The 25,808-nt window shown below is 42.3% G+C and overlaps 2 protein-coding genes across 4 annotated transcripts; one reads left to right on the top strand and one right to left on the bottom strand.

Annotated features, from left to right (window-relative positions):
- Positions 1 to 6,234: 6,234 nt before the first annotated feature.
- Positions 6,235 to 14,969, top strand: LOC4329076 (protein PAT1 homolog). Of its 3 annotated transcripts, none has more exons than XR_010739484.1 (6): positions 6,235 to 6,493; positions 6,847 to 7,007; positions 11,053 to 11,109; positions 11,330 to 11,399; positions 11,959 to 14,290; positions 14,468 to 14,969. XR_010739484.1 is itself a non-coding variant. In XM_015771222.3 (5 exons), exons 1-5 carry the CDS (start codon positions 6,460 to 6,462, stop codon positions 14,127 to 14,129), a joined length of 2,493 nt encoding a protein of 830 aa, XP_015626708.1. In that variant the 5' UTR covers positions 6,235 to 6,459; the 3' UTR covers positions 14,130 to 14,969. The 3 variants fall into 3 exon arrangements, 1 of the variants encoding a protein (XP_015626708.1); XR_001543745.3 differs by having other exon boundaries at positions 14,465 to 14,969; XM_015771222.3 differs by having other exon boundaries at positions 11,959 to 14,969.
- Positions 14,970 to 18,327: 3,358 nt separating this feature from the next.
- Positions 18,328 to 24,580, bottom strand: LOC9266581 (WD repeat-containing protein 26 homolog). The gene is made up of 5 exons (XM_015770822.3): positions 24,295 to 24,580; positions 22,632 to 23,529; positions 21,151 to 21,252; positions 19,615 to 20,244; positions 18,328 to 18,815 (listed from the first exon to the last, which is right to left on the bottom strand). The coding sequence occupies exons 2-5, from the start codon at positions 23,421 to 23,423 to the stop codon at positions 18,555 to 18,557; spliced, it is 1,785 nt and encodes a 594-aa protein (XP_015626308.1). The 5' UTR covers positions 23,424 to 23,529; positions 24,295 to 24,580; the 3' UTR covers positions 18,328 to 18,554.
- Between the last annotated feature and the right edge of the window lie 1,228 nt (positions 24,581 to 25,808).

Genomic DNA, 25,808 nt, shown 5'->3' with positions numbered 1-25,808 from the left:
ATGGTTAGAGACATCAATGATGAGCATGTGAGCAAAGCATTAGGTTGTGGGCTACTTCAAAGTGGAAAAGGGTTGAACCAAGAGCAATGTCTTCAAAGGCCATGAGATACTCGTTGGAGTTCTCCTTACAAAACTCTCAAAATTTTGGTAGATATGTTCCCAACAATTGTTGAAGTGTTAGAATTTGTAGAAGAGGATGATAGGGATAGAGCAAACAGAGATCAAGCGGCGGGTCTTTTAGTATATTTCTAGTCTTTTGACTTTGTCTTTTATTTGCATCTCATGTTGACTGTCCTAATAATCACAAACACCTTGTCATTAGCACTACAATGGAAGGATCAAGATATTGTGAATGCGGTTAAATGTGTGAGATCTACAAGAGGTCATTTGGATGACCTTAGAAGACATGGATGGGAAAAATTAGAGAGTGATGTGTATAACTTCTGTGACAAATATGATCTTACCAAACTGGAGATGGGAGAAGTATACATTAATCCAAAGAAGCCAAGGCAAAAAACAGGAATTACAAACAAGCATCATTATGAAGTGGATTGTTTTAATAATGTTATTGATTGGTTACTTCAAGAGCTAGACAATCGCTTTAATGAGACAACATCTGAATTGCTTGTTTGCTACTAGTACTACTACTTTTATACTACTACTAGCAGTATTACTACACTGCTACTAGTAGTACTACTACTATACTACTACCAGTACTACTACTATAAAAAAATATTTTATATGTATATATTTTTTATGTATAAAAAATATACAAATATACACGTATAACAAAGTTTATATATGACGTATACAAACTTTATATATGATACAAACTTTATATCATTCGTATTAAAAAATCAAAAAAAGGAGAAAAAACATCACGTATACAAATTTTATATACGCATGTACAAAGTTTATATAATGTATACAGAGTTTATATACGCATATACAAACTTTGTATATAGAGTTTGTATACAGAGTTCGTATATAAACTTTGTATACGTACGTTCATATTAAAAAATAAAAAAAAAGAGACGTCACGTATATAAAGTTTGTATACACTATATACATACATATATAAAGTTTGTATACGTATATATATAAAAAACCAGAAAAAAAAACAGAAAAAACAAACAAAGAAAAAACCGAAGAAAACCGAAACCACAAAAACCGGCGAAAAAGGAACGTGGGCCCCCACTGCGCGTGGCCGCCGCGCCCCCTCCCCTCCTACGCGCGCCACGCGTCCATCCGCACGGGGGGAGGGGTGCATGATCAGTCGCTAATTAGCAATTTCACCTCTTTCTCATCTGTTCGCTATTTTCTCCTCCCTCCGAGAGCAGAAATGGAACGGCGCGCTTGCCCCGCATCCATGCCCCCACCGATGTCGATTTTTTCCCATCCATCTGCCGTCCGCGGCAGCAAAACCACCGGTGAGCTCCATCACCAGCAGCGCCGCCGCATTCAGGAGCGACGGTGTCGTGGCATTCCGCGTCCCCTATGCCCCCTCGACGGCTCAAGGAATTACTAACTTGCTCTGTGAAAAAAAAATTTCAGCAAAGTAGAAGATGTATGAGAATTATGAAGTGTTTCTTTGCACTGGTAGAAGTTGAACCTAGAATTTGATCATAATTTTAATGTTTGATCTCGATGTGTGGGAAGTTGTATTGTTGGACAGAGGATTATATATTGTTTGCCACTATCATGCTATGAGACTTATGAACGTGTGTCCTGTACACACTTTGTTGATGCCCTACTGCTGTATGGTGTAGTTATTTTGTAATGAACAATTCAATCTGCCATGTTTCTTGTAATGAATTTGTGAGAAAAGCACAAGCTTTTGCTAGGGACTTTAATCTTTAAATGGAAGATTTTAGGCTAACCTGCTGTCTTATTTTTGTCTGCTGTGAACAGAGCATATATCTGAATGGAGCTTGAATATTGCAATCTTGTCTTGCAATCCAGATCCTCTGCAGTACGGTACAGTACTGCTCACTGACACTTGGCTTGAACCTCTATTCTTTTCTGAAAGCTATTTAATGGGACCTGCACTGATATAACACTAAGTTTGCATATTGCTAAGCTTTCCAAGTTCGTCTGATATATAGACCCAGCTGCGTATTGTGAAATGTAGAGAATTGTGACAGATGGGCTGGTTAAGGACATTGGTGTCTGCAATTTCTCAGTTACCAAGCTCAACAGGCTGTTGCAATCAGCTAATATTCCACCGGCAGTATGCCAGGTTGCGGACTGTCAGATTTAAGTTCCAACATACTGATTTCCAGTGAGCCTCCCAAAATAGTGTCGAAGTGATGGTTCCATATGAATAATTTTCTGGAAAATTTGTCTCAGTACACCTGAACTTGCAACCATCCATCCGGTACTCATCAACCCAAATGAACAATGCACAGCTAGAAAAATGAGATGACAATCAACGGCCTGAGACCCCATTTCTTTTACTACAAATCAGATGACAAACTACGTCTGTTGCCTTAACATAGCTAATTTACATGTAGAAAATCAACAACGGCAAGCATAGTACATATTATCAAATAATTTCATGAGAAGGAACACAACTACATCTATTGTTCTTATGAACCAATTTCTAATGTCATCAGTTTTCTGTTTGGACAACTTCTTCTCGAATGAAATTTCCATATCTGAAAGACGGTGAGCCATTTCCAGCTCTAGCTTCATTCCCTCTTCTGCCTTTGTTTTTTTTTCAACATAACAGGTCCACTCAGAGCGCCTCCGACCTGGATTGGTACGTTCTAGCAAGTGCCAAAGCTGCTCGAATGCCTTTTGTACTTTTGGATGCCACTCTGGATCTACCCAAATCAAAGTGTCGCATTGCTCATCCTCCTAACAAAAAAATAGTACTATTATTTAGACATGCATGACTAAATTAACAGAAAATCTAAGTATCAATGAACTAGTAAAAAGTACAACAAACCAAACCTCAGGAAGGCAACCAAGAAATCTCCTTCCGGTGTCAGTTCCTTCCCATGCAGTCCTCCTTTTTGGTCACATGCCATGTCTGCACTTCGAATTTGTGCCATGTTCCTCCCTGCAATACTCATCATCGATGTATAAAGGAACATTCAACAATAGGCCAAACCTGTCCTGCTATATCGGAAACAAAAGGATTAAACCAAATAGCGGGACTTACCCACCTGAGCTATAACCCATACTAGAAAATACGCGCGCCGTTTGGCGTGCTTAATATCTAAACCGTTGGTTACTTTGTGTATGTATAAAACATGATTTATAAATGTTGGTTTTTAGTATGTGAGCATGAAGAATAAGTTTAACATAGGCTTATATATATCGGAAAATAGTTATATATAAAAAAATATCAAATAAGATCGAAACATTACATAACCAAATATGAATACCTCTCTTCTTCTTTTTTTTAACGACTCGGACGAGACAGTGCGAAGTTCAAATTGATAAAGTAGAAAAAATTACAAAATCACAACCCTAGTAGGCCATAACCAGGAAAAGGAAAAAAAAAGATACCACCACCCACACACCGACAGCGCCAACCGCAAACCCAAGAGAAGGCTAGCACCGGACCAGCCACCGCTAAGCGTGACCGACCGCCGCTAGACCAACAAAGGAGCTACAACTGGGATCGCCCAGAAACCAACCCCTACAACCGACACAAAGCACTACTCTATCCACATCTAAGGGATCTAGGGAGAGGGAGTGAGAGAGAAGAATGGAACCGCTCCCCCCTAAGGCCCTCCGATGTGTCCAACTTGTATAAACTAGGGCGCCGATACAAGACGACGTGACTCTAGAGCAAGCATGCAACAAAAGTTTAGGTGGTTCCGGCAAGGGTGCTACCTAGACAGCGTCTCCAGGGAGAGTGTCGAGGGGTGACCCTCTCTAGCGGGAGGCCGTGAGACCCCCCCTTTGTGAGTTCGGCCAGGGGACCGGGTGCAAGTCTGAAGAGCGCGTTCTCGTGCCCATGTCGGTGGGAATTGTGCTTGAAGGGTCAACTGTGAGGAAAAGAGAGAGGGGGATTATACAGGTTCGGGCCGCTATGGAGCGTAATACCCTACTCCTGTGTGTATGATGATCTTTTTGAGGTTACAAAGAGTTCGGATCCTGGGAGCGCAAACTAGGGCTTTACTAGCCTCTACCCAGAATTCCGTTCATCCAACCGTCCTCCCCTTGCTCGCAAGATGAGGTCCTCCTTTTATAGGTAAAGGGGATACCACATGCAGCGTCCCTGCCCTCCCTGTTCGGGAGAAGGACCCACATGGCCTACATTAAAAAGTGTCCCATGCCTTGGGCCGGAAGCGATCCGAACGGCCGCCCCTGGGTGGCCCCCACCGAAGTCCTTTATCTGACATGGGGGACATCCCCCGTCATTCCCTAATAAATTCTTGGCGACTTCATGGGCTCACACGCGTGGGAGGCGGTGACCTGCACGTCCTTTCCTTGCACACGATGGGACGGGGCATACCAGCCCCCACGCCGTCTGACACGGAGTGAGACGTGGGTGCGCTGCCGCCTGTCCCATCCATCCATCGCCGGGTCACAGACCGGTCAAAAGCCGGTCGCCTGGCGCACATCCATCAGTGGGCGGCGCACGTCCTGCCACGTTGCATTAAATGCGACGGGGCGGTTGGAGCACTGCCCATAAATGCGCCTGGCAAACGGCGCTCCTCCCCGCTCAAGCCCCCATGTGGCGGCCACGTGGCGGCCGAGCGAGGGCCTCGGGGCGGTTTAGCCCCTCGGGCCCGAGGGGCGCGACAAGGTACCCCGAGCCCCCGGGAGGCGAAACGGGCGGTCGCTCTTCGGCCGACCGCACGACCCCCCGAGGGGGGCTGGGTCCACCGCGCACGTTGCGGAGGAAAGGCTTCTCTTCCTCCTAGCCTAGGTACCCCCCGGGCCCATATTATCGATAGAGAGAAACAACAAACATCGCCGCCGCTGTCCGCGAGGTCTCAAGAACCTTGACTGCGCTTTCACCCACTAGAGGGGGTGAGACAGCATGACAACGCCCTCAGGAGGGAGTGACGCTCGACTGCCATCGTTGCTGGCTCGGCCAAGGACGGGCTGGGTTTTCACCCGCCATCCACCGCCTGCCTATCCACTGTTGACACACCGATGCTCCACTGCCATCTGAACCTCCGCCAGCGTGTGGGCACCACTACACCGGTGCCCCGTGCCGGGCAGCCTCCGCATGCCACCACTGGCTGCGCCATGTCACCTCGTTGTGCTGGTCGCTGCACCGGAATGGCACACTCCTCTCGATAGCTGCAACCACTGTTGCCGCCGACTGAACCTCCTCGCATCGCGACTAACCCCGTCGCCGCTACCCGCGCCTCGCCGGCCTACACAGCCACCAGCTGTGCCGCACCTCCGCGCCTCCTCGCGCCGTGGGCACCTCACCGGTCGCCGCCGTTGCCGGGTGCTGCTGCCGCTGGCTGGCCACCCGCTATCGCCGTCGTCGCCACGAGCCTCGCGCTGCCGTTGCCGCCGTGACGAGCGCTCCTACCGCGAGCTCGCCCCACCCGATCTGGCCGCAGGGTGGCCAGATCCGCCTCCGGTGCGTCGAATCTGGCCCGCCGTCGCCATCCCCGCCGCGCGGCGCAGCTCGCCCCTACCATCGCCGTCTCCATCCCTGCCGCCAACCGCCACCCCACCAGATCCAGCCGGAGCGGCAAGGATCTGGTGGTCACCGCCGCCGCCGCCCTGGGCGGCTCCCCTGGCCCCGGGAGCGAGACCCTATCGGCGAAACGAGGAGCCCGCCGCCACTGTCCTTGCGGCCGCGCGGCTTTGCCGGCAGCCGCTCAGGTGGCGGCGAGGCGGAGGAGGAAGATGAGTGGGAGGGGGCAGCCGGAGCTCGTCGCCTCCCGAGCTGCCCAGGGGAGGGCGACGCGAGAATTTAGATGGAGTGGTTTTGATCAGAATACCTCTCTTCAAATATTTAAAAACTCGTATTCACCATATTTCACTTAGCTTCTGAAATTTGTTTTTGCTCGATTGAAATCTCGAAATTTTTTTCTAGCAGGGTGATAATTGCAAAACTACATAAGATCTGATTGAAAAAAAAAACAGCACACGCTTCAGTCACTTTTCACCTCTACCATCATCAGAACTGCACATACGATTCAGTTATTTTTACCGCTCCCGTCAAACTTGCACGTAATCTAAAAAAGCCCAAAAAGTTCGCACGTTTTGGCGTCTCCCACATATACCAGCCAAAAAAAAAAAGAAAAAGAAAAAAGAAAATTCCCCTCTGACCTGATTCTATCTCTCGAGCGGGCTCGGCTCCTCCTCGTCGGCGTTCCTCCGCCTCCGCCGTCTTCTCCGCCATCTCCTCTCTCGAGCTCTCTCCCTCCCCGATCCGCTCCGGCATCTCCGGCCTCCGCTCCGTTCGGCCGGCGCGCCAGTGTCCTGTGTGTCCCCCACATCTTCTGCCGCAACTTGCAACCCTAGCCGCGGATGGCGGCGCAGCCTTCTTCGTCGGCGTCGACGGGTAATGCAATTCGTCTCTTCTCGTAGATTGCCCCTAGATGGAGAAGATCTTCCTCTCGTTGATTGGATTATTAGTGTTTCGGATGGTTTATGCTTGTGGTTGCTATGTGTGTTCTAGGTATGAACCGGATTAGCTAGTTAACCGAAGTGATTTAGTTTGGGTTGTTTGATTCGTTTCAGTAGTTGTATATAGAGATCTAGCCACGAAATATGTTGTCACTTGAGGAGTGGAGCACACCATCAATCCCAACTCAAAATAGCTTCTCCTTTTACCTTTAAATGAAAGGAGTGTGGAGATGCTGTACCATTCAGTACTGATTCCCGGGATCTTTGATTGTCTCTGGCTCTGTGCAGGCGATACCAAGTTTGATGCGTCGCAGTATGCTTTCTTTGGCAACAACGCGGTGGAAGAAGTTGAGCTAGGTGGATTGGAGGATGATGATGGTATCGATGCTGGTTTTGTTGGTCCTGGTGATGAAGAATACCCTTCTGCTTATGGAAGGGATATGTTTGAGGTAACATAGATGACAGTTCATTTAATTTTGATGTGACAAACTTCCATCCATTATTTATTACTTTCAATTTAAAAAACTTTCACAAGAAATCAATGTTTCTTTATGACACAGTGTGCCCAGTATGTAATTTTGTAATTCCCACAGCACTCATGACTTTGGTAGCAAACACCCTTTTGTGTTCAGAACATGAGAGAGAGGTGGGAGGTGCTCCTAGGGGTTATTTTGATCATTCTTTTTTACTTCTTGTTTGTTTTCATTGTTGTTCAATCCAACGGGAATTAATAGTTAGTCTATCATGGTTCAGTAAGAGGTAGCAGGGTCCACCTGAACACTACGGATTTATGTTGAATGAAGAGTAAATAGTAAGCATCGGTGTTATGGTAGCTTCAGAGGATGCACATAGTCCATGAGACTGTGGACTCATCATGCGGAAGCCTTGGACCATGCTGTGTTGACCATTGAAAGGAGAGAGGGACATTAGTTGAGGACGGGAAGATGGAGAGCTAAGCTTAGACATTGTTGTTTCTTGCCATTGTTATTGCTGGAACTTTCCTTTGGTGCTGTCACTACCATGATTTCTGCTCGCCCTTGCAATTCCTTTTCTAGAGTAACTTCAGGGTAGATAGCACCTTTGTTAGGCATTGACTGCTGTAGCATCCAGCAGAGAGAAGCAGCCAATCAACAGAAGGGTAAATTTGGGATGCACTAGGAAAGTGGCAAATGGGATGTGTAGCGTAGGGGGTGTTTCGCAACTATCCCGATCCGCACTGGTTAACTCGGTTGATCAGTATTTGTTATTTAGTGTTTGATAAAACATGTTTTGAAATTTTGCTTTTTGGGGTAAAAACTGGCTAGGAACTGAATATATCAACAATACCGAATAACATGAACCTGGCCTTTTGGTGTCTTGTGTACTGCGACATGTTTCTGTCTTTGCATGCCCGGCTTGATAATCTTCTTGGCTCAGTTGCCCAGTTGGCCAACTTTCCAACAATTAGCGGCCACTTGTTTTGACTGGCCAATACTGGCTACACAACCAACATAAGCACCTAATATTGCTTGCTCATGTTCATCAGTAAGCTGCTTGAGTGATTGTCACTGTTTTATTATCCTGCGTGTGGTTGTGTGCATGCATGGATTAATTCTTCTTGTCTCATCTGTTAACTGTCAGCTATCATTCTTAGTTTGTAATTATGTTAAAAAAGAGTTGCTGTAAACTTTGGTAAAATATGGTATTTACCAAAGTAGAACTGAAAAAACTTGTATCTACCAATAGCACAACAATGATCTGTATTTTTGTAAGTATAATGTATTTACTAAACAAATACTCCCTCCTTCCCAAATTGATCATCATATAATGGAATTCAAAATTTCTCAAATTGATCATCATATAACCGTATGGATACGGATTTCATCAGAATACAATTAATGCAGCAGGGGAGAATGTGTGTATGCTAAGGTGTAATTGGCATGGTGTTTTAATCGATGCATGCATTGTGGGAGATTGATGTGATTTAAATTATCCTTGGTCTTAGTGTATAAACTTATATGATGATCAATTTGGGAAGGAGGGAGTAATACCATATTTACCACACAGAATTTAACGAAAATATTGTGGTAAAAGGTAGGTGTCGATGTTCTGTTTCATCGGTTTAGTCGGGTCAATTCTTCGGTTTTCATAAAATTCGGTTTCTCGATAATAGCCGCTGAGAATTTTTTTTTTACAAATATAAACCAAGCCGAAAAAACCAAATAAAATCGGTTCGGTAGTTACGGGGAATGGTTTTTACCGAAGAATCTCACATTAAGGCGACAGGTGTTCGTGTTACTCATGTTGCCCGTTGCCCGCACGCCTGCACCACCCATCTTCTCCTGCTCGCAGCTCGCACCACTCTTGTCTACTAAAGAATCGACAGATGGGAGAGATTTGCCGTGAGATTTGTGGCTGTGGCATGTGACTGCCTTATCAGCTTATATCCTCCAATGTGATATGGCTGGGCCATGGGATGCATGGATGAGTCTTGCATTGACTAAGCTCACATTATACTTCAAATGAGCTCACTTTGAGCCAAGCTGGATTCCGAGCTAGAGAACTGGCTCATGCTGGACTCGACTCAACGTCGAGTGAATTTCGAGCCTAATTCAGATAAGGAAACAACTACAAAAAGTCTCATGAAGAAGGGTATCATGATGCCCAGCTATTCTAAGTATCACCTTACAACGACTTAATGCATCCATTGTCAAATAAAAAGGCAGTATTTTATTCGAACAGGCGAATCCACCATAAACAATTTAAGAATTCATTACTTCCATCTATTGGAATTAACATCAGATATACTATAACTCAAGACATATAGACAAGTGCCTCGGTTCAATCTCAACTTGTACACCTGAGCTGCAGAAGAGCGCTCGCAAGCCTTGAGCTTTTCTTGCATCCCATGACTTGATCATCCCGGAACTTATGTCACCAAATAGGAAACCAACAGCATCCTTTCTCTGCACTAGTAATATGCCCGTGCGCAGCAATGGACATTGATTCATGGGCTTATGGGCCCATATAATTGGGGATGGGCTCGGAGTGTAGGGAGGGTGCTACGCTCACGGGAGGGAGGCGTACAGGGCGTGCTCCGCGCGGTGGGGTGCGGAGGAGAGCGGACGGATGACTCCATTTTTTAGTAGAGAAAAAATCAAGGTTAAAAATTTTGTGATGGGTACGCAGCAGTTCACCCACCTAGTAGCTATCCAAGAATCACTGCTTCAGCACCAACTGCTGTTCCGTACATGATATGCATGTCATACAACATATCGGAACTGCATCAAATCGATTTAGAATTACAAGAAAACAGATGCAATACGGCAGCGGCATGGGACTGGAACAATACACACAGATACAGCAGGCCCAAATACCCAGAGACCAGAGGTACTGCTGCTGTTCTCAACACCTATCGCCACCACTGCACCTTTCCCCTGCCATCAGCTCATGGTAAGGACGATCACCTGGGGGAGAAGAAATTGAAGCAGATTTGCTATCTCTGATAGCGAGGTCGAAAATTTGGGGAATTGGAGGAGGGGAAACAGCAGCAAACTTGGCATGTAATGGTGGGGGAGAGGACTGGGTGAAGTAGGAAGGGAACATAATATTAGAATGCGCCTTGGAACATTTGGCAACTGCAGTCACGTGGTACGGAGCACGGCTTCATGTCTCCAAGTGTAAAGTTAATATAGGTTACTGTATTGATTGTACTCTCCTCCTTTCCTTCTTTATTTCAATATAGGTTTGCTGGCTGGCTTACAGCATGCAGGAAGCAGTGGGGCCTTATGTGCATGTATGTAGGCCTTTTATGTATACAATTTTGGGATCCTCAGTAGTTTACCTGTTATTTTATTGAGTAGCTGAGAATGATCGTAAAATCGCTTTTCTGGTATCCTGCGTTGGTGTTACATAGGTAATGATTATATTTCATAACAGGCAATTATGCAGCAATAGGCATGGAGTGTTCATTCCTCGTATATGCCCGAGTGTGGACCAAAGGATCTAGGAGTTGGCTTTGGAAGGCATGTGTTACTGGTCAAGCTTTCTTTGGCCCATGCCCATAATAATTGCCTAGTAGACCTGTTATAGAAAACTGCTGGATTTTATGCACACTGCTACTCTTGAAAACTTTGTAGAGTTCAATTAATTTTATTTTAGCGGAAATAATATTTCACCAAAAAAGTTGCCTTGCAATCTGAGGCAGCTTGTAATTTCTCTGCTGCAGAGTTGTTCAAGTCCACTTCTCATTATATTAGAGGTTGTTTTATCTCACTATCTGTACTTCTGAGCAAATTTAGCTCAGGAAATAGTGCAGTAATTATCTGGATCATATCCAGGTTATCTTATTGTTATAGTTTTCTTCGCTTAGTGTTGCGGCCTAAATAACAGATTAAGCTGTGATGTGCTTCTGATTACCTTAAAAGATTGCAGTATCACACTATCACTTATTTATGTTGCAAATTAAGGAATCAGCTTCAGCTGCTCACACCAATCAAGCTTTTGCTTTTGCAGGATGAAGGTGGAGGTTCATTTACTGGCGTTGATGATCTTGCTGGAGCATTCTCAAAGGTTTGTTTTTTTTTTAAAGCATAGCTTTTTAACCACATAATATACACAAATGTGATCTAACAGAAACATGGTGTATTTTATTTTTTTTTTTGGTAGAAATTGCAGAATGTAGATTATAGATAAATAAAGTTGCATATTACTGTTGTATACCTATTTGTATGCTTGCATTGTGTTGTTCTTTTTTAACTGTGAACTTATTTGTTGATTTCTCCACTTTCAGTTGACCAGAAGCATCAATGAACCAACACAATCGGGAATAATTAGTCGTGGGGGTTCAATTTCTAGACAAAGTGAGTGGGTATTTGATTTATTCCATTTTTCAAGGATATATGTAAGATTCGTTACATCTGGCCAATGGGATGAACATATCCATTAATTTTCCATTGTTAGAATGTGAATTTCAATACATTTTTACAGTCTTTGTTCTCTTGTAGGTTTAGGGCCCCTTTGATTTGTAGGAAAAATGTAGGAATTTTGGAGGATTTCAATCCTATGGAAAAAAAATCCTATGAAGGGCTTTGAAACAAAGGATTGAATCATATCCAATCCTTTAAAATTCCTATGGAATGGGTAATCCTATGTATATTTTGGAGGAAAGTTAGCAAGAGGTCTAACCTCTTGGAAAATTTCCTCTGAGTCTATCTCTCTCATCTGATTCCTGCGTTTTTCCTCTGGTCCAATCAAATGGTCATTCCTGTGTTTTTCCTGTGTTTCACAATCCTCTGTTTTACAATTGTATTCCTGCCAGAATCCTCTGTTTTTTCATTCCTACGATTCAAAGGGGCCCTTATATATGGTTTCTGATTTATTAACATTGTATTCTAATGTTAATGAATTCAATTTGTGTAGGTTCTACTCTGGACTGGGCACAAGATTCATATTGGCCTACACAGCCTATATTTGGAGCTGAACCAGGGCTGAATAATGAAAGCCGGTGGTCTCAACCACCTCATTTAGCCCGCTTTGCTGATTCTAGACTGCACAGAACATCCTCATCGCCGCAGCAAGATGCTCAATACAATCCTAATGAACATATTCTTGGAGCAATGCCATCTCTGTTGCATAGAACTTCATCATACCCACAACAAGAGCCTCAATACAGTCACACAGAACCAATTCCGGTACCTAAATCATCATTCATTCCGTACCCTCCATCTGGTGCAGTATCCCATTCTTCGCCAGGTCAACCACATAACATGAACATGCCATCTCCTCCCACTTCATTCCAAATGCCTGTATCTGCACAAAATGAGTTACACCATCCCCAGTTTCCTCGTGGTGGTATGCCTCCAGGGCCACTTGGTCGGAGCATGGCTCATTTGGATTCAGCAGGTTTATCAACTAATAATTTGCAACAGAATGCTCTAAACAGTGGGCCAGTTCGTCCAAATGGTGCCATGCTTACACCAGGTTTGGTGCAGCACAATCTGCAGCGTCCAAATGGATTGGTCCCACCTCAAATGCTGTCACGCCATCCACAACATGGAATGGCCCCAATTCAACACTCTCCGCCACAATTCTCACAGTTCCATGCTCAGATGCTTGGTCCTCGGCATCCTCCACCAAAAGGTTGTCAGATGTACAATCCTCAGCGTCCATCACAAATGATGAGTGGATTTGATGCAAATTTGGCAATGCCTGACTTGAGTGATCCGAGAGCAAGAGCAATGCTGCACCATGGAGTGCATGGCCAGCATTATCTCCCCCAAGGTTTTGAGCTTGCTGGTATGAGGATGGATAATGGGTGGCCGCGGTTCAGATCCAAGTACATGTCCACGCCTGAAATTGAGAACATTGCAAGGATGCAGCAAGCTGCTACTCAGATCAATGATCCGTACATTGATGATTACTATCATCAAGCCTGTTTAGCTAAAAAGTCAGCAGGAGGTCAACTCAAGCACCACTTCTGTCCGACCTTGATTAGAGATCCATCATCCCGTGCACGGAGTAAAGATGAGCCACATGCGTATCTCCAGGTTGATGCTCTTGGAAGGTTACCATTTTCTTCCATCCGCAGGCCTCGTCCGCTCCTCGATGTTGAACAAACCTCTGAATCAAGTGATGACGTTACTGAAAAATCTGCTTCAAAAACACTTGACCAAGAACCAATGCTGGCTGCTAGAATCACAATTGAAGATGGCCTCTGCCTACTGCTTGATGTAGATGATATTGATCGCTTGCTGCAATTTAGCCAGCAGCAAGATGGTGGCTTGCAACTGAGAAACAGGAGACAGGCCCTCCTTGAGCAGCTGGCAGAATCCCTGCAACTAGTTGATCCACTTACACCTAGTAACAATGCACCTCTCTCACCAAATGATGATCTGGTGTTTCTCCGAATAGTCTCTCTTCCGAAGGGCCGCAAGCTACTTTCTCGTTACCTTGAACTTGTGAGTTCTGGCAGTGAGCTTGCTAGAATTGCTTGCATGGCAGTCTTCCGGCATCTAAGATTTATATTTGGAAATTTGCCATCTGATAGTAGTGCTGTTGAGACAACGACAAAACTTGCTACTGCTGTATCAACCTGTGTTGTTCGGTTGGAGTTGAGTGGACTAAGTGCTTGCCTTGCAGCTATTGTGTGTTCTTCGCTGCAACCCCCTCTGCGACCCCTTGGACATGCTGCAGGTGATGGGGCTTCTTTCATCATAAAGTCTGTACTGGACACAGCAACAGAGCTTCTCACTGATCAGCATGTGGCCTCTACCTACAGCATGCAAAACAGAGCTCTATGGCAAGCATCATTTGATGCCTTCTTTGGGCTGCTTACAGAGTACTGCATGAGTAAATTCGATAGTGTGATTCATGCATTGCAAACACAACCTGCTGTGGCAGCAGTTATAGGCAGGGAAATGCCAGTTGAATTGTTGCGTGCTAGCCTTCCCCACACAAATGAGTATCAGCGGAAGCAGTTGCTCGGTTTTGCTCAGCGCACGGTGCCTGTTAACAACCATAGTTCTCATGGGTCCAGTAATGGACCCATGACATCAGAATCTATCCCAAGTTCAGAAAGCTGGAAAATATGAGTGAAAGCATAGTGTTTTTGCTTCTTTGGGTAATCAGTATACTAGATACAATGGCTCTTTAAAATGGAGACTCTTCCCTCATTTTCCCAGTAAAGAAAAGTCAATAGTAATATGAATCCAGGAAACAAAGATCGAGAGGGTTGGAGCATCGATAAACAGTGGTAATATAAGGCACCAAGTTTACTATTGTTGCGACATGTCTGGTTTATTATGTTTTGTAGGGATGCAATCTGTTTTGCATGTATTATGCAGATGGATGTGTTTTTGTTACTGGGAAGTTTCTTCCTGAGTTTTGTTGCTCATGAAACCTGCCTGGTATCTATCTCTGGCTGTAGAAGGTGCTTGTTGAAGACGCTGTTTGATTGTGTACTTGAAGATGCTGTTTGATTGTTCTTCAAGACAAGTGTCCTGGAACCATCAAGGTGGTATTTCAATCAAGACTCAAAGTGTCCTGGTGCCATCAAGGTGGAATTTCAATCAAGCCGCCTTCTTTTTCTCATTTTGTTGTGTTGAAGGGTTGAAATGTTACTAGTTGATCATGCCCTCGTACTGAAAAAATCCTAGCTAGCATTGGTATATGGTACTATGTTTTGTTATTATTATTTATTAATTTCTCTTTCCCGACTTTTTCTATTCTAGCGGAAGGTATAATTTGGGATTTTAGCTGAGTAGAGATCGAGAATGTAGTAGTAGAAACTTGGGTGGCTGTAATGATGTTTGCAAGTTTAAATGCAACAAGTCAGAAGTGATGGTAGTGTTAGGCGTGGCATTTTCTGGCGCCAATTGTTAAACATTTCAATTTATATAGAATGCTTTATAGATTCAACTTGTTTGGTGCCACTCGGTTTCGTCCAGTTTTCCCTCTCAATCCATCTTATATCCGCTACTATTTATGAATGAACTACTCTTTGTCTCATAAAAAATAAATCTAGTACGAAATGTGACATTTCCTGTTACTACGAATCTGAAGAAGAGGTAGCTCTTATCTAGATTCATAGTGTTACGATGTACTAGGATGTGATACATCCCGTAATAGGTACTTTTTTTTACGGGACGGATGGAGTACCTGCTTTCTCTCTTCTCAACTATGCTTATCTATCTTTGGGTACATGGCTCTGATATGCTTCCATCAATCATTTGTTTCCACCGTCGATTTCCTAGTGAGTGCATTTAATGATCATACATCTTATTGTGTGTTTTGGTTTAGGACAAGCAAGTTTAAAGAGTGGGTGTCTATGGGTCTCTAGGACAAGTAGCTAGGCTCACGGGATGACTCTTTTGCTTGGTCATAGATCATACTCCCTCCGTCCCACTGTATAGCAACGTAGAACTGGATTTGACATATCCTAGTATAACGAATTTGGGCATATCCCTGTTCAGATTCGTTGTACTAAAATATATCCCCTCAAATTCTAGATTTGCTATATTTTGAGATGGGGGAGTAAGAGCATCATCAAGAGATACCCAAATAAATCTGCTCCCTAGATGAGTTTTCAAGAATTCCTAACCAGAATTTATGGTCCTAAAATATCTTCCCTCCAACAGATTAGATAAACATATTATTTATAATAAAAAAAGTAGGACCACTTGCAAAACTACCAATGGTTACTCTCCCTCTTGAACAATGACCTGACCGATATGACCACATGTTGGTCCCTCTTTCTTTCCTCTTCTCTTCTTCCTCTCATTCTTCTACCTCTCGCGCAGGGCCGAGACTAGAGTACAGCGAGACAAGTTAGCACCAGCGGTAGGTGACAGCAAGGGTGGCTAGAGAAGGGTGCGAAAGGATCCCGATGGCCGGCAGCACAAATCGAGGCTCAGTGGAGACACGAATTATGGTCGTGAATGGCTAGCTGTGGACGAGCTCTAGGGTCGGCCGTGGTGCAACTTGGGGCTTGATAGAGGAGCGAATCGAGCATGGCGCGGATGAGCTCGGGGGCCGGCTGTGGTGTGAATTGAATCAACAGCGGATGAGCTTGTGACGGCTAGTGGTGGCGCAAATTGAAGCAGTGACGAACAAGCTTGCGACGGCAGAGATATTTCACCCATGTGCGCAAATTGCTTGTGATTGGCAGATTGGGAAGCGGTGCTCTTCACTACACGTGGAGAACGAGAATAGCGGAAAAGGGATTTTCAATTCTTTGGGATGTTGATTGGAGATCTATTGGATCTATTTTTTTTATACATAACTACAAAATTTTGAGATTGGGAATAGAATTGGACATCTCTTGGGCATGCTCTAACTATTACTCATTAGTCTCTCGGTGCTTAGCTAACGATGGTGTAATGATTGTTTCATGCATGCTATTTATGCGGAGATAGAAAGTATGTGTTTCAATGACAGTAGGTGACGGAGTGCTCGGTTGTGCGACTCAGCCAAACAAAAGGATTGGCCCAGGGCATTGTTTGTTGGTCGAACCAAACACACGGCTGATTATTGAATGAAATGGATTCATCATCACACTTCATTAGTCAAAAGCACATCTAGAAAGAGACCGAGGAATGTAGTTATCATCCATAGGCCAACACATCCGGCAACAAGTTGTATTTCTTTAAAGTACAAATTTTATTTTGGATAGTCTTTTATTACCGATGTTTCGCTTTAAACCATTTTTTAACCAATGTTTTTATTCTAAATTGAGTATTTGTATCTCTATGGTTCTTTGGATCTTAACTCTTTTATCCATTTACATCCAACTTGTTATATCCTAAAGAAACAATCTTTCATATAGTTGTGAAACAATCTTTCATATAGTTGTGAGAGTTCTTTGATGGGTAGGAGCCGACGTACTCAAGATCTTTCATATGCTTGAGAGAGTCAGGTGGTTCAAAATAAAACAAAGCCAAGATTAACCGGTCCAAAGAAAAAATATTAGTTAAAGAGTGATTCAAAATAAAACATTGGTAATAAAATATGATCAAAAGTGAAATTTACTCCTTTTTTTTCATCTCATTGGTTTTTTACCAGCCACCGAAACTATTTATTTAACACAGTTATGATCCATATTGATCACATTTAATTGTGTGGATCCACTGAACTTATGACATTAACATATTCTTACATGAAAATTTGTTACTCCCTCCATTTCATATTATAAGTCTATTTTACTTCTTTTTCCTAAGTCAAACTTATTTAGGTTTGATTGAGTTTGTAAACAAATTAACATCTATAATATCAAATTAGCTTCATTAAATATAACATTGTATATATTTTGATAATATTTAGGAGTATTATGTTTTTCTATACATTTGGTCAAACTTAAAGGAAGTTTGATTAGGAAAAAATGACAAAGCAAGTTATAATGTTAAAAAGTTTGACTAGGAAAAAATGACAAAGCAAAGTTATAATGTTAAACGGAGGAAGCATGTGATTTTGAACAAATAAATTACTCCCGTCATTTTTTCCTAATTTCATGTCAAATAGAATAATTGCATATGAATTTAGAGGAGAGAAAAAAGTAATGAGTTCTTACCTTATTATTCTTCATTATATTTAGATAATTCCGCGTATTTACTAGTATTTAAAAATCAAAATCATTTGCTCCATGGAGTTTTTTAGGCCTTGTTTGGGAGCATATATATCCCCATCAAGAATCCCGGCCTACCCCACGTGCCCTTTTTTTTTATCATTGTTGGTGGGATATAAGACCTCTCAACTGACCTACTTCCTTAATAAGACAGCAAAGCCAAAAAGGCCAAAGATATGAAGGTGGGTCAGGCATATCCACAAACATAATAATACAGGGCACAATGTAGAGTATAATTAAGTAAATGTATGCGTTCATTTATAAGTTTGATTGAATCTACAATGCTACAATTCAATATATGATCAAACTCAGCAAGAAAAGAATAATCCAATGTAGGATCTGATACCCAAAAAAAATCACGCAGCATAGGTTTGTTAGTGTAATTTACAGAATACAGACAAATTTCCAGACAACCTTATGCTGTTTATACTATTCCAAGTGTGGGCATAAAATGTCCTAAAATATTTCAAATGAAACATGCTTTAGTTCTTTAAATTTGGGGTAGTGGCAATGACGATCATAGATGTTGCATTACATTAAAGATGACCTTTTCTCCCTAGGTTACCCAGTTACAATCTGTTCTGTGCTTGATCAATCAGCACTTAAATCACAACACTTGTTACCATAAGCACTAAGAATGAAGGGAACAGAAAGACCTTTAAGGTGCAATATAGTATCGAAATATCTTTTCAGCATGAATTAAGAAATAAATGTGACAAACAGTAAGATGGAATACATGAGAGATCGTGCATGAAACCCAGCAGGTTTCCCCACACTATGTGCTGCAGAGCTTTGTTTTACTATGGCGTCCTCCCTGATGGATAGGAAACTAAAGGAAAGGGAAGGAAAAGGGGATTTACAAATGCCAGTCATCCATCCATTGGTTAGCAAGCCATGTTCATTTGCTGCTGTTCCCGTTGCACTGGTGTACCACACCATTGCTGGGTGTATTACCATTTGCATAGATCCCATTGCTGCTGCCAACATCCTTGCGCTTCAGATTGGCCTTCTTTAAACCCCATATACGAATTGTGTGATCATCACTTGCAGATGCAAGCATGTGCGGATTCGCAGGATTCCAGCTCACACAGTTGACCGTGCCGGTGTGACCAGGCAGAGTTTCAATAAGATCTCCAGTAGCTCTATGCCATATATAGATCTGAAGTAGGAAAATTATTCCAGATTTTGAGGTTACGGAAGTTGCAGAAGACAGGACAAGATATATAGATGCAGATGATAGGAAAAGATGCGTGACAATCTAGTGGTTAGACCACGCTAGACAGCACATAGCTCCACACTTTGTTTGCCATAACAATTTTGAGACTTAACTAGCTCCATCCAAAGTAATTTGTAGCATTTCATCTTTCTTCTTTTCCATATTAATTTTGTATATCAGATAATGGGTGCCATTACTGGAATACTAAATGGTTCTATCTGGTAGACTACTAATTATCAGTATAAAGACAGTAAATTCTGACGAAATATCCCAACATAATAATGCATATTTATTTGGATTAAACTTTAAACTCATCTGTCACCTCTATTCTAAAAATAAAATCAGCAGCAGCCGTTCCAAGTCATTAGACTTGATAAAACAGCAATCAATATTTATGCATTCATAACATTTTGGAGAAAATGAGGTGGTCGATGCCTAGATAACAAGAAAACACAGTGTAAATCTGAAGAACAGGCCTAAACATTAATACATTTGCGGTACTGTGCAAGGTTCCAAAAGTGAACTAGATGTAGTGATGTTTTTGTATACAGTGTAATAATCCAATGTATTGAGGATGTTTACGTATGCTATGACTATATTTTCCTTACATACTGAGGAAATCTAGAATGCAGAATGCCAATCATTAGCACAAGTAATAGAAGAACACTGTAACAACGAAATTTAACAACATCCATATCATTATTTTATAGTGATAGGTGGCCATCAAGCAAAATCACCATACCTGTGAATCTTCACTACCACTAGCAATAAAGGCCTGCTCGGATCCACCAAAACAAGACCTTATCACAAACCGGCTGCGCTTATGACCAGCATACCGGTTAACTCGAATGGGGCAATTCCTTATGTTCCACAAATGAATCGCCTCACTTATAAGGTTTACAAGCAAGAAATCACCATCTTCTGAAAGAGAAAATGATGTGATTGTATTGTCCTCCTCAATCAATCTCTCCTGTTTTGTCTCCCGATCAAATAAACGAATGGTGGACTCTCTATTCATGCTTATTATAAGCTTGCCATCGTTTGATACGGCAAAATCAGATGTTTTAGATGATCTCTGGCCTTTCCAACAATCTACTTCTTTACCATCTAAATCCCACAAGCAAAAGTTATGATCAGTTAGACCAGACAATATATGCTTTCCATCTGGAAACCAACCACATGAGATCAGACCAATGCCAGACTTTTCATAAACATGAAGACATTTGCCAGATTCAACATCCCAACACCGAATGACTTCTTCCATTCCACATGTGAGAAGCTGGCAATCATCAGGGCTCCATGCAACCATCATGACTGGCTTGTCATGACCAGTCAATGTGTGCTTTAGCAATAGCTCTCCATCTTCATCAACCTAGGGAATGATAGCATATGCTTTGCATCAAGAGAATATCAAGAAAAGACCCTTTACATCATGATCAATAACAAAAACAAAACATATAATGAAGTTCTCTGCAACAGATTATATACAACATACTAATTTCCATAAGACAAAGGGAAAATCTTGTAGAGGAGATTCAGTCACTAAAATAAAGCATTGTTGCAGGGGAGAAACTGTGAGACCAAGAAATTAAAATTTTATTTTATGCCAACCTGCTGCAAAGAGATCTAATGAGGATTCGAATTGTGAAGAAGACTTGACGAAAAAAATTGAAGAATAAGTTTCAAAAATTTAATGTCCTTGGGCATAGATATACCAGATGACTATAAGCTCAGCTAATTAAACTGAAAATGACATGCATAAGAACCAACTTAGATTAGGTGGAATGTAAGACAGACTACTGTGACCAGATGAGAAAATATGCACTTTCATGGCAATAGTTACAAGCTAGGAAAAAAGGTGTTATACTACAAGTTCATAGGGCAAAATTGGCAAATATCTATATTAGATTCCTTGCTGATAAAGCTAGCTGGAGATAACTCTCAAGTAGACTGATGAAATGATCAGATAAATGGCAATATTTTATCTTAATTTTCAGAGATCGTTTTTTTTTTCAGAATTCACTTCAGACAGAAGTAACAGCAGAGACACAAAACCTGAGGGTGTACAGAAGGGATTGTTCTAAGAATGTCTCGGATTTAATTCAATGAAAGGATCCAAATCCTCCCACCCAATCAGGCCTGAATGAACTTGTGCAAAATCATGATTTGACGAAAGGTGCAAAATGGGAAGTTCAGGGACAACAGGCTATTGGACTGCTAAACAAACAGCTCCATGCAAATAAGCCACTATGTTCATGGATAGATTCGTAATTTTTACCTTCCATATGATTGCGGATTTATCATTTGATGCTGAGGCTAAATACTTTCCATTGTTTGAAAATTGAAGAAACCATACTTCATCACGGTGTGCACGCAGAACCTGCAACAAGAATTTTAATGTGCGATTAGTACCAGTGAATTTTGAGATATGGAGCTGCCAGCAAAGAGAAGTCTTGGCGAATAACTTAACGGGAAAAAAAAAAGCAGTTGATCACCCAACGGTAAAAAAAATGAGTATATGACAAAGCATGGTTATAGAAAACCACAAAGCAAATCCACCTTGCACATTAGGGCCTGTTTGGTAGAGCTCTAACTCCTAAATTTAGCTCCAGAAGTTTGGTCTGGAGTGGAGTTGTGGAGCAGCCTAAACCCAGCTAAACCTCTCTAGTTCATTTTGTGTGAGTGCTCCACCCAGCTCCGCTCCCATTTTAGGTGGAGCTGAAACTGTTTAGCTAGGCTCCAGCTCCAGAAGATGTGGAGCTGGAGCTGGAGCTGGAGCTGTGCCAAAAAGGCCCTATGTTTACATTTCTCCATGCAAATTTCCCACAAAAACACACCAAAGCCCAGCCACCTAGCCACAACACGGATTCAACTTACACCTCATGTTTAGCGTTTAGACAGGCAAATTTCCCATAGCAAAAAGCTAGGTTTCCATCTAATTTTATAGTAAAGGCAATGTTTTCCAGAATGAGAGAAGATGAGTAGCACATATTTCTTATTTGCTCTATCTGATATAAAAATTTTAAGCCAAATCTTTTCTTGATCCAAATCTGAATTTTGCATCAAACTATGTTACTTTATCTAAATAGTAAATATATATATTTCAGGAATATGCAAGAAAAACTTGGTCCATGCCTACTACAACTGCAGGCTGAACTTTTTAAAGTTGAAGTTTTCCTGCTTCCATGTAAACTGTTCTGTAACTTCTGTTTTACTATCCAAAAACACAGAGCACTTGAGCACTCACAATAGTGCAGTTTACTTGTTTAGTAGGAGGGGAGGGAAGGGAGAGAACTTTGACACTTGCATCAGTAACAAGTTAGCGCTAGGGCCCAAGATAGCATTAACCAGTTGGACTACAGAGAAGCTCATTACTATATAAAGCGTATTGCAGAGCCATTAGAAGTGATACACAACATATTCATGCTATAATAAATCTATTGTAGGACCTTTCGTAACAAGATTCAGTAATAAGCTATTGGACTGCTTTTAACAAAAATCTCCTCTCTAGTCTGGTAACAACATTATAGTAACAACCTACTGAGAATTACTTCATGGTGGCCAAAGGCAGTATTTGAGGAATGTTTTAAATAAAATTGCCCAGTGGTGGATCAAGAAAATAATTTAAGTGGTTAAACAGAACAACAGAGCAGTAGGCCAAGAAATCATTCTTATGTGGGTGTATAAGCAGTCAAGACAAGTATACAACCTTCATTCATAACACTATAAACTGAAATAAGCACTTATATAAGTTATTACCTGCACCGTGCAAGATGGTAGCTGATCCTTCCCACAGTGATGATCAGTGTAGAGTGACAAGCCATCAATAGAATTATGGAAATAACAAGCTTCACGCTGGACAGTAAGTGCTTGCTCAAGCAAATTCTCTAACCTCCTCTCTGGTACCATAACAGTTGGGGGAAGCACCTTTTGCAATTCCTCTAGCAGCTTCAGCCGTGAGTTTGAAGATTCAATGCCAAGCTTCGAAAAACCAAGTAATACATGCTGTGGAGAAGAAATTATGCAGCCTGACAGTTCATGAACTCTTTTTTTGTTGACACCAAGTGGTGTAATTTCACTCTGCAAAGTCCTTATAGCACCCATGACATTGTCATTTCTCAAAAGTTCAAGAAATTTTTGTTCCAGTATCAGAAATATAGCAGACTTTACAATGTTTTCGTCCAAAAGGCCAACCTTCTTCAAGGTAACCACTGCACTATCCCAATTCCCATCAAGTACCTGCCTTCTGAAAAGATTCACTGTTGGGGAATGCAGAGTTATTCCTGATTCTTCCTCAAGAACTGCTCCGCTTTTTTCATAACCAAGGCTATACAGAGCCTTTGTGATTATCCTCACAAATTCATCCCTCTTAATAACACCTTTAGAGCCAACCATAACTTCTTTCCCCTGGGAAGGCAAAGGTCTAGCCATTGTGCTTCCCAAAGGAGCGGCAGGTTTCAAGCAAGAAAAACTATCTAACAAACTTGCTGGTTCTACTGAGGATGCTCTTGCGCGTTTCGAGGGTGGTTCATCGTCTTCAAAACCTCCCATGAAATGTTAAAATCAGCCCATATATATTTTTGACTTCTAGGGAGATGATGTTATGCAGCTCCGAGCGGAATGCTTGCAATGGGTGGTGTATAACGAAAGGACGTTGCTGCAGAGAAACAGCAGTTGAAAAGTGTAAGTTCTAGATGATCAAATGCAGAGAAGGGTCTATCTAAGTGATCATCCTATCTACAATTTGCAGCTAATGCCCACCCACCAGGAAAGTTTGCATAGCAAGTTACAAACAACAAATAAAACCAGCAAGGCATGTAATGCGTGAAATACAATTGAAGCCCGGACTTGATCGGCCTTAGTGAGCAAAAACCGCCCAAGCGTATCAATTAGCGTAGAAACTGAACATCCTAACATCACATTGAATACGCGGTACACCCATCATCGCCGCCTCAGCAAAGATTGGATGAAGCGATCAAGAGCGGCAAGCATGGATCCCAGCATCCGTAGTCTGTCAAGACATGAACTGGAGCGGCTGTGGTGTGGAATCCACGGCCACAGAGGCGGATCTTGGCAGCGGCGGCGGATCCCTGCGGCGCTGGTCGATGCAGACGACCACTGAAGCAACTGTCGGCAACGCTAGTCCCAGAAGATTTGGGGAAATTTGGCCCCAACAATCCCTATCAAACCTTACCCCCCAAACATAAAAAAAAGATTGGCAACACGCATGAAATTCTGATTGATCCCAAATCCCACCGCGCGATCACAAATTCCTGCAGCGCAAAGCACCAATCCATCCAGAATCACGCGCCCCCCGCAATCCGCCCCCCCCCCCCCCCCCAAATCGACTCTCCCCCTAGCCTCGTCGCGCACACATAACACCAAGCGAGGAGGGCTCGAGGGGTTTCCCCCTCATCCTCACCTCCACGGCCGCCTCTCCCACCCCCCCCCCCCACCTCCCTCCCTTCCGCGGGCTCGCCCAACGAACTCTGCACCGACTTTGGAGGGCGCGATCGATTCGATGCGGAGAGGGGCGGGCGCACGGGAGGACGAAGGGGGCGTTGGGTGCGGTCGCCGGCGGCGGGAGGCGGCGGCGGGGGGCGGAGATGATGCTTTCGTTCCTCGTCACGCAAACGCAGGAGGAAGGAGGAAAGAGAAGGGCGCAAGGCAAAGGGAGGAGGGCAGTGGCTTGGCTTGGGTAGTTCGCTAGAGAGAGAGAGAGAGAGATACTCCTAGAAGAAGAGAGAAAAGAATATAGAAAATGAAATAAAAAAAGAAAAGAAAAACTTCTAGGGAACCCTACTTCTATCCTTACTCTATTGGACCAGGAAGGAACTATTGGTTAGCAAACTCGAAATGGGCCTTAAAATGGCCTGTGTTGAATGAAGTAAAATCATGTGTCTGAGAAGAAGAGGATTGAGGAGATTGGAAAGATACGCAAAACGAGGTGAGCCATTAGCTCATGATTAATTGAGTATTAACTATTTTAAATTTCAAAAATAGATTAATATGATTTTTTAAAGCAACTTTCATATAAATTTTTTTTGCAAAAAATGCACGTTTAGTAGTTTGAAAAGCGTGCGCGCGGAAAACGAGACACAATCTCCTCTATCTCCCTAGAACGAACAAAGCCTAAGACATGTAAAGGTTGATAATGCCACGTTTGTTTTTTTTACAGCTAGCAAAAAATGCTTGTGCAATGCAACAGGTGAAAGCTACTTTAATCTTGTTATTGTTATACGGTTTATTTAAGGTAAAATTTATTCTGGAAATTCATTTGGATATTTATTTTTTTAGAAAATTATGAGCTTCAATTAAGAATTTAGGAGTCCGATTGCCTTAAGTTAGTTCACAAGTTTTTTTTAAAAAGAGATTTCTTATACGACTCCTTCCGTATTTTTAAAAGTTGTTGAGTTTGAAAATGTAAAAATTATATAAATAGATTTTTCTTGAAAAATACTTTCATGAAAGTATACATATATCACTTTTCAATAAATATTTTTATAGAAACAAGGAGCCAAAGTTGTGTTTTGGAGACCATGTCGCTGTCCAAAATGACTTCCTTTACGAGTACGGAGGGGTACTTATTAAAGGGGTAGGGTGTATGTTTATAAGGGTGAGTGTGCGCATGTTACGAGCGTCTGCGTTTATATTGTGTTTCTAAAATGGACAAATGAGAAGGATGTAACAATGTAAAATACATCTTAATACTACTTATATAATTCTTTTATACATGTTATGTATATATATATGATTAAATTATTAATTATCCAAATATTGTTGACAACCAAATAGATAAATATTATACATGTTGTATAAATATGAGTATATCATGTAAATATGATGGGAAAAGATCGCACAGATACTTCCCTATTTAAAAAAAAGATCATATAGCAAAAAATCTCCAACGTTTAATTTGGCCATTTATTAGGTTCG

This window comes from Oryza sativa, chromosome 2 (genome assembly GCF_034140825.1).
Source record: "Oryza sativa Japonica Group chromosome 2, ASM3414082v1".
Lineage (NCBI taxonomy): Eukaryota > Viridiplantae > Streptophyta > Magnoliopsida > Poales > Poaceae > Oryza > Oryza sativa.
This window is presented reverse-complemented; position numbering and strand designations above follow the sequence as displayed.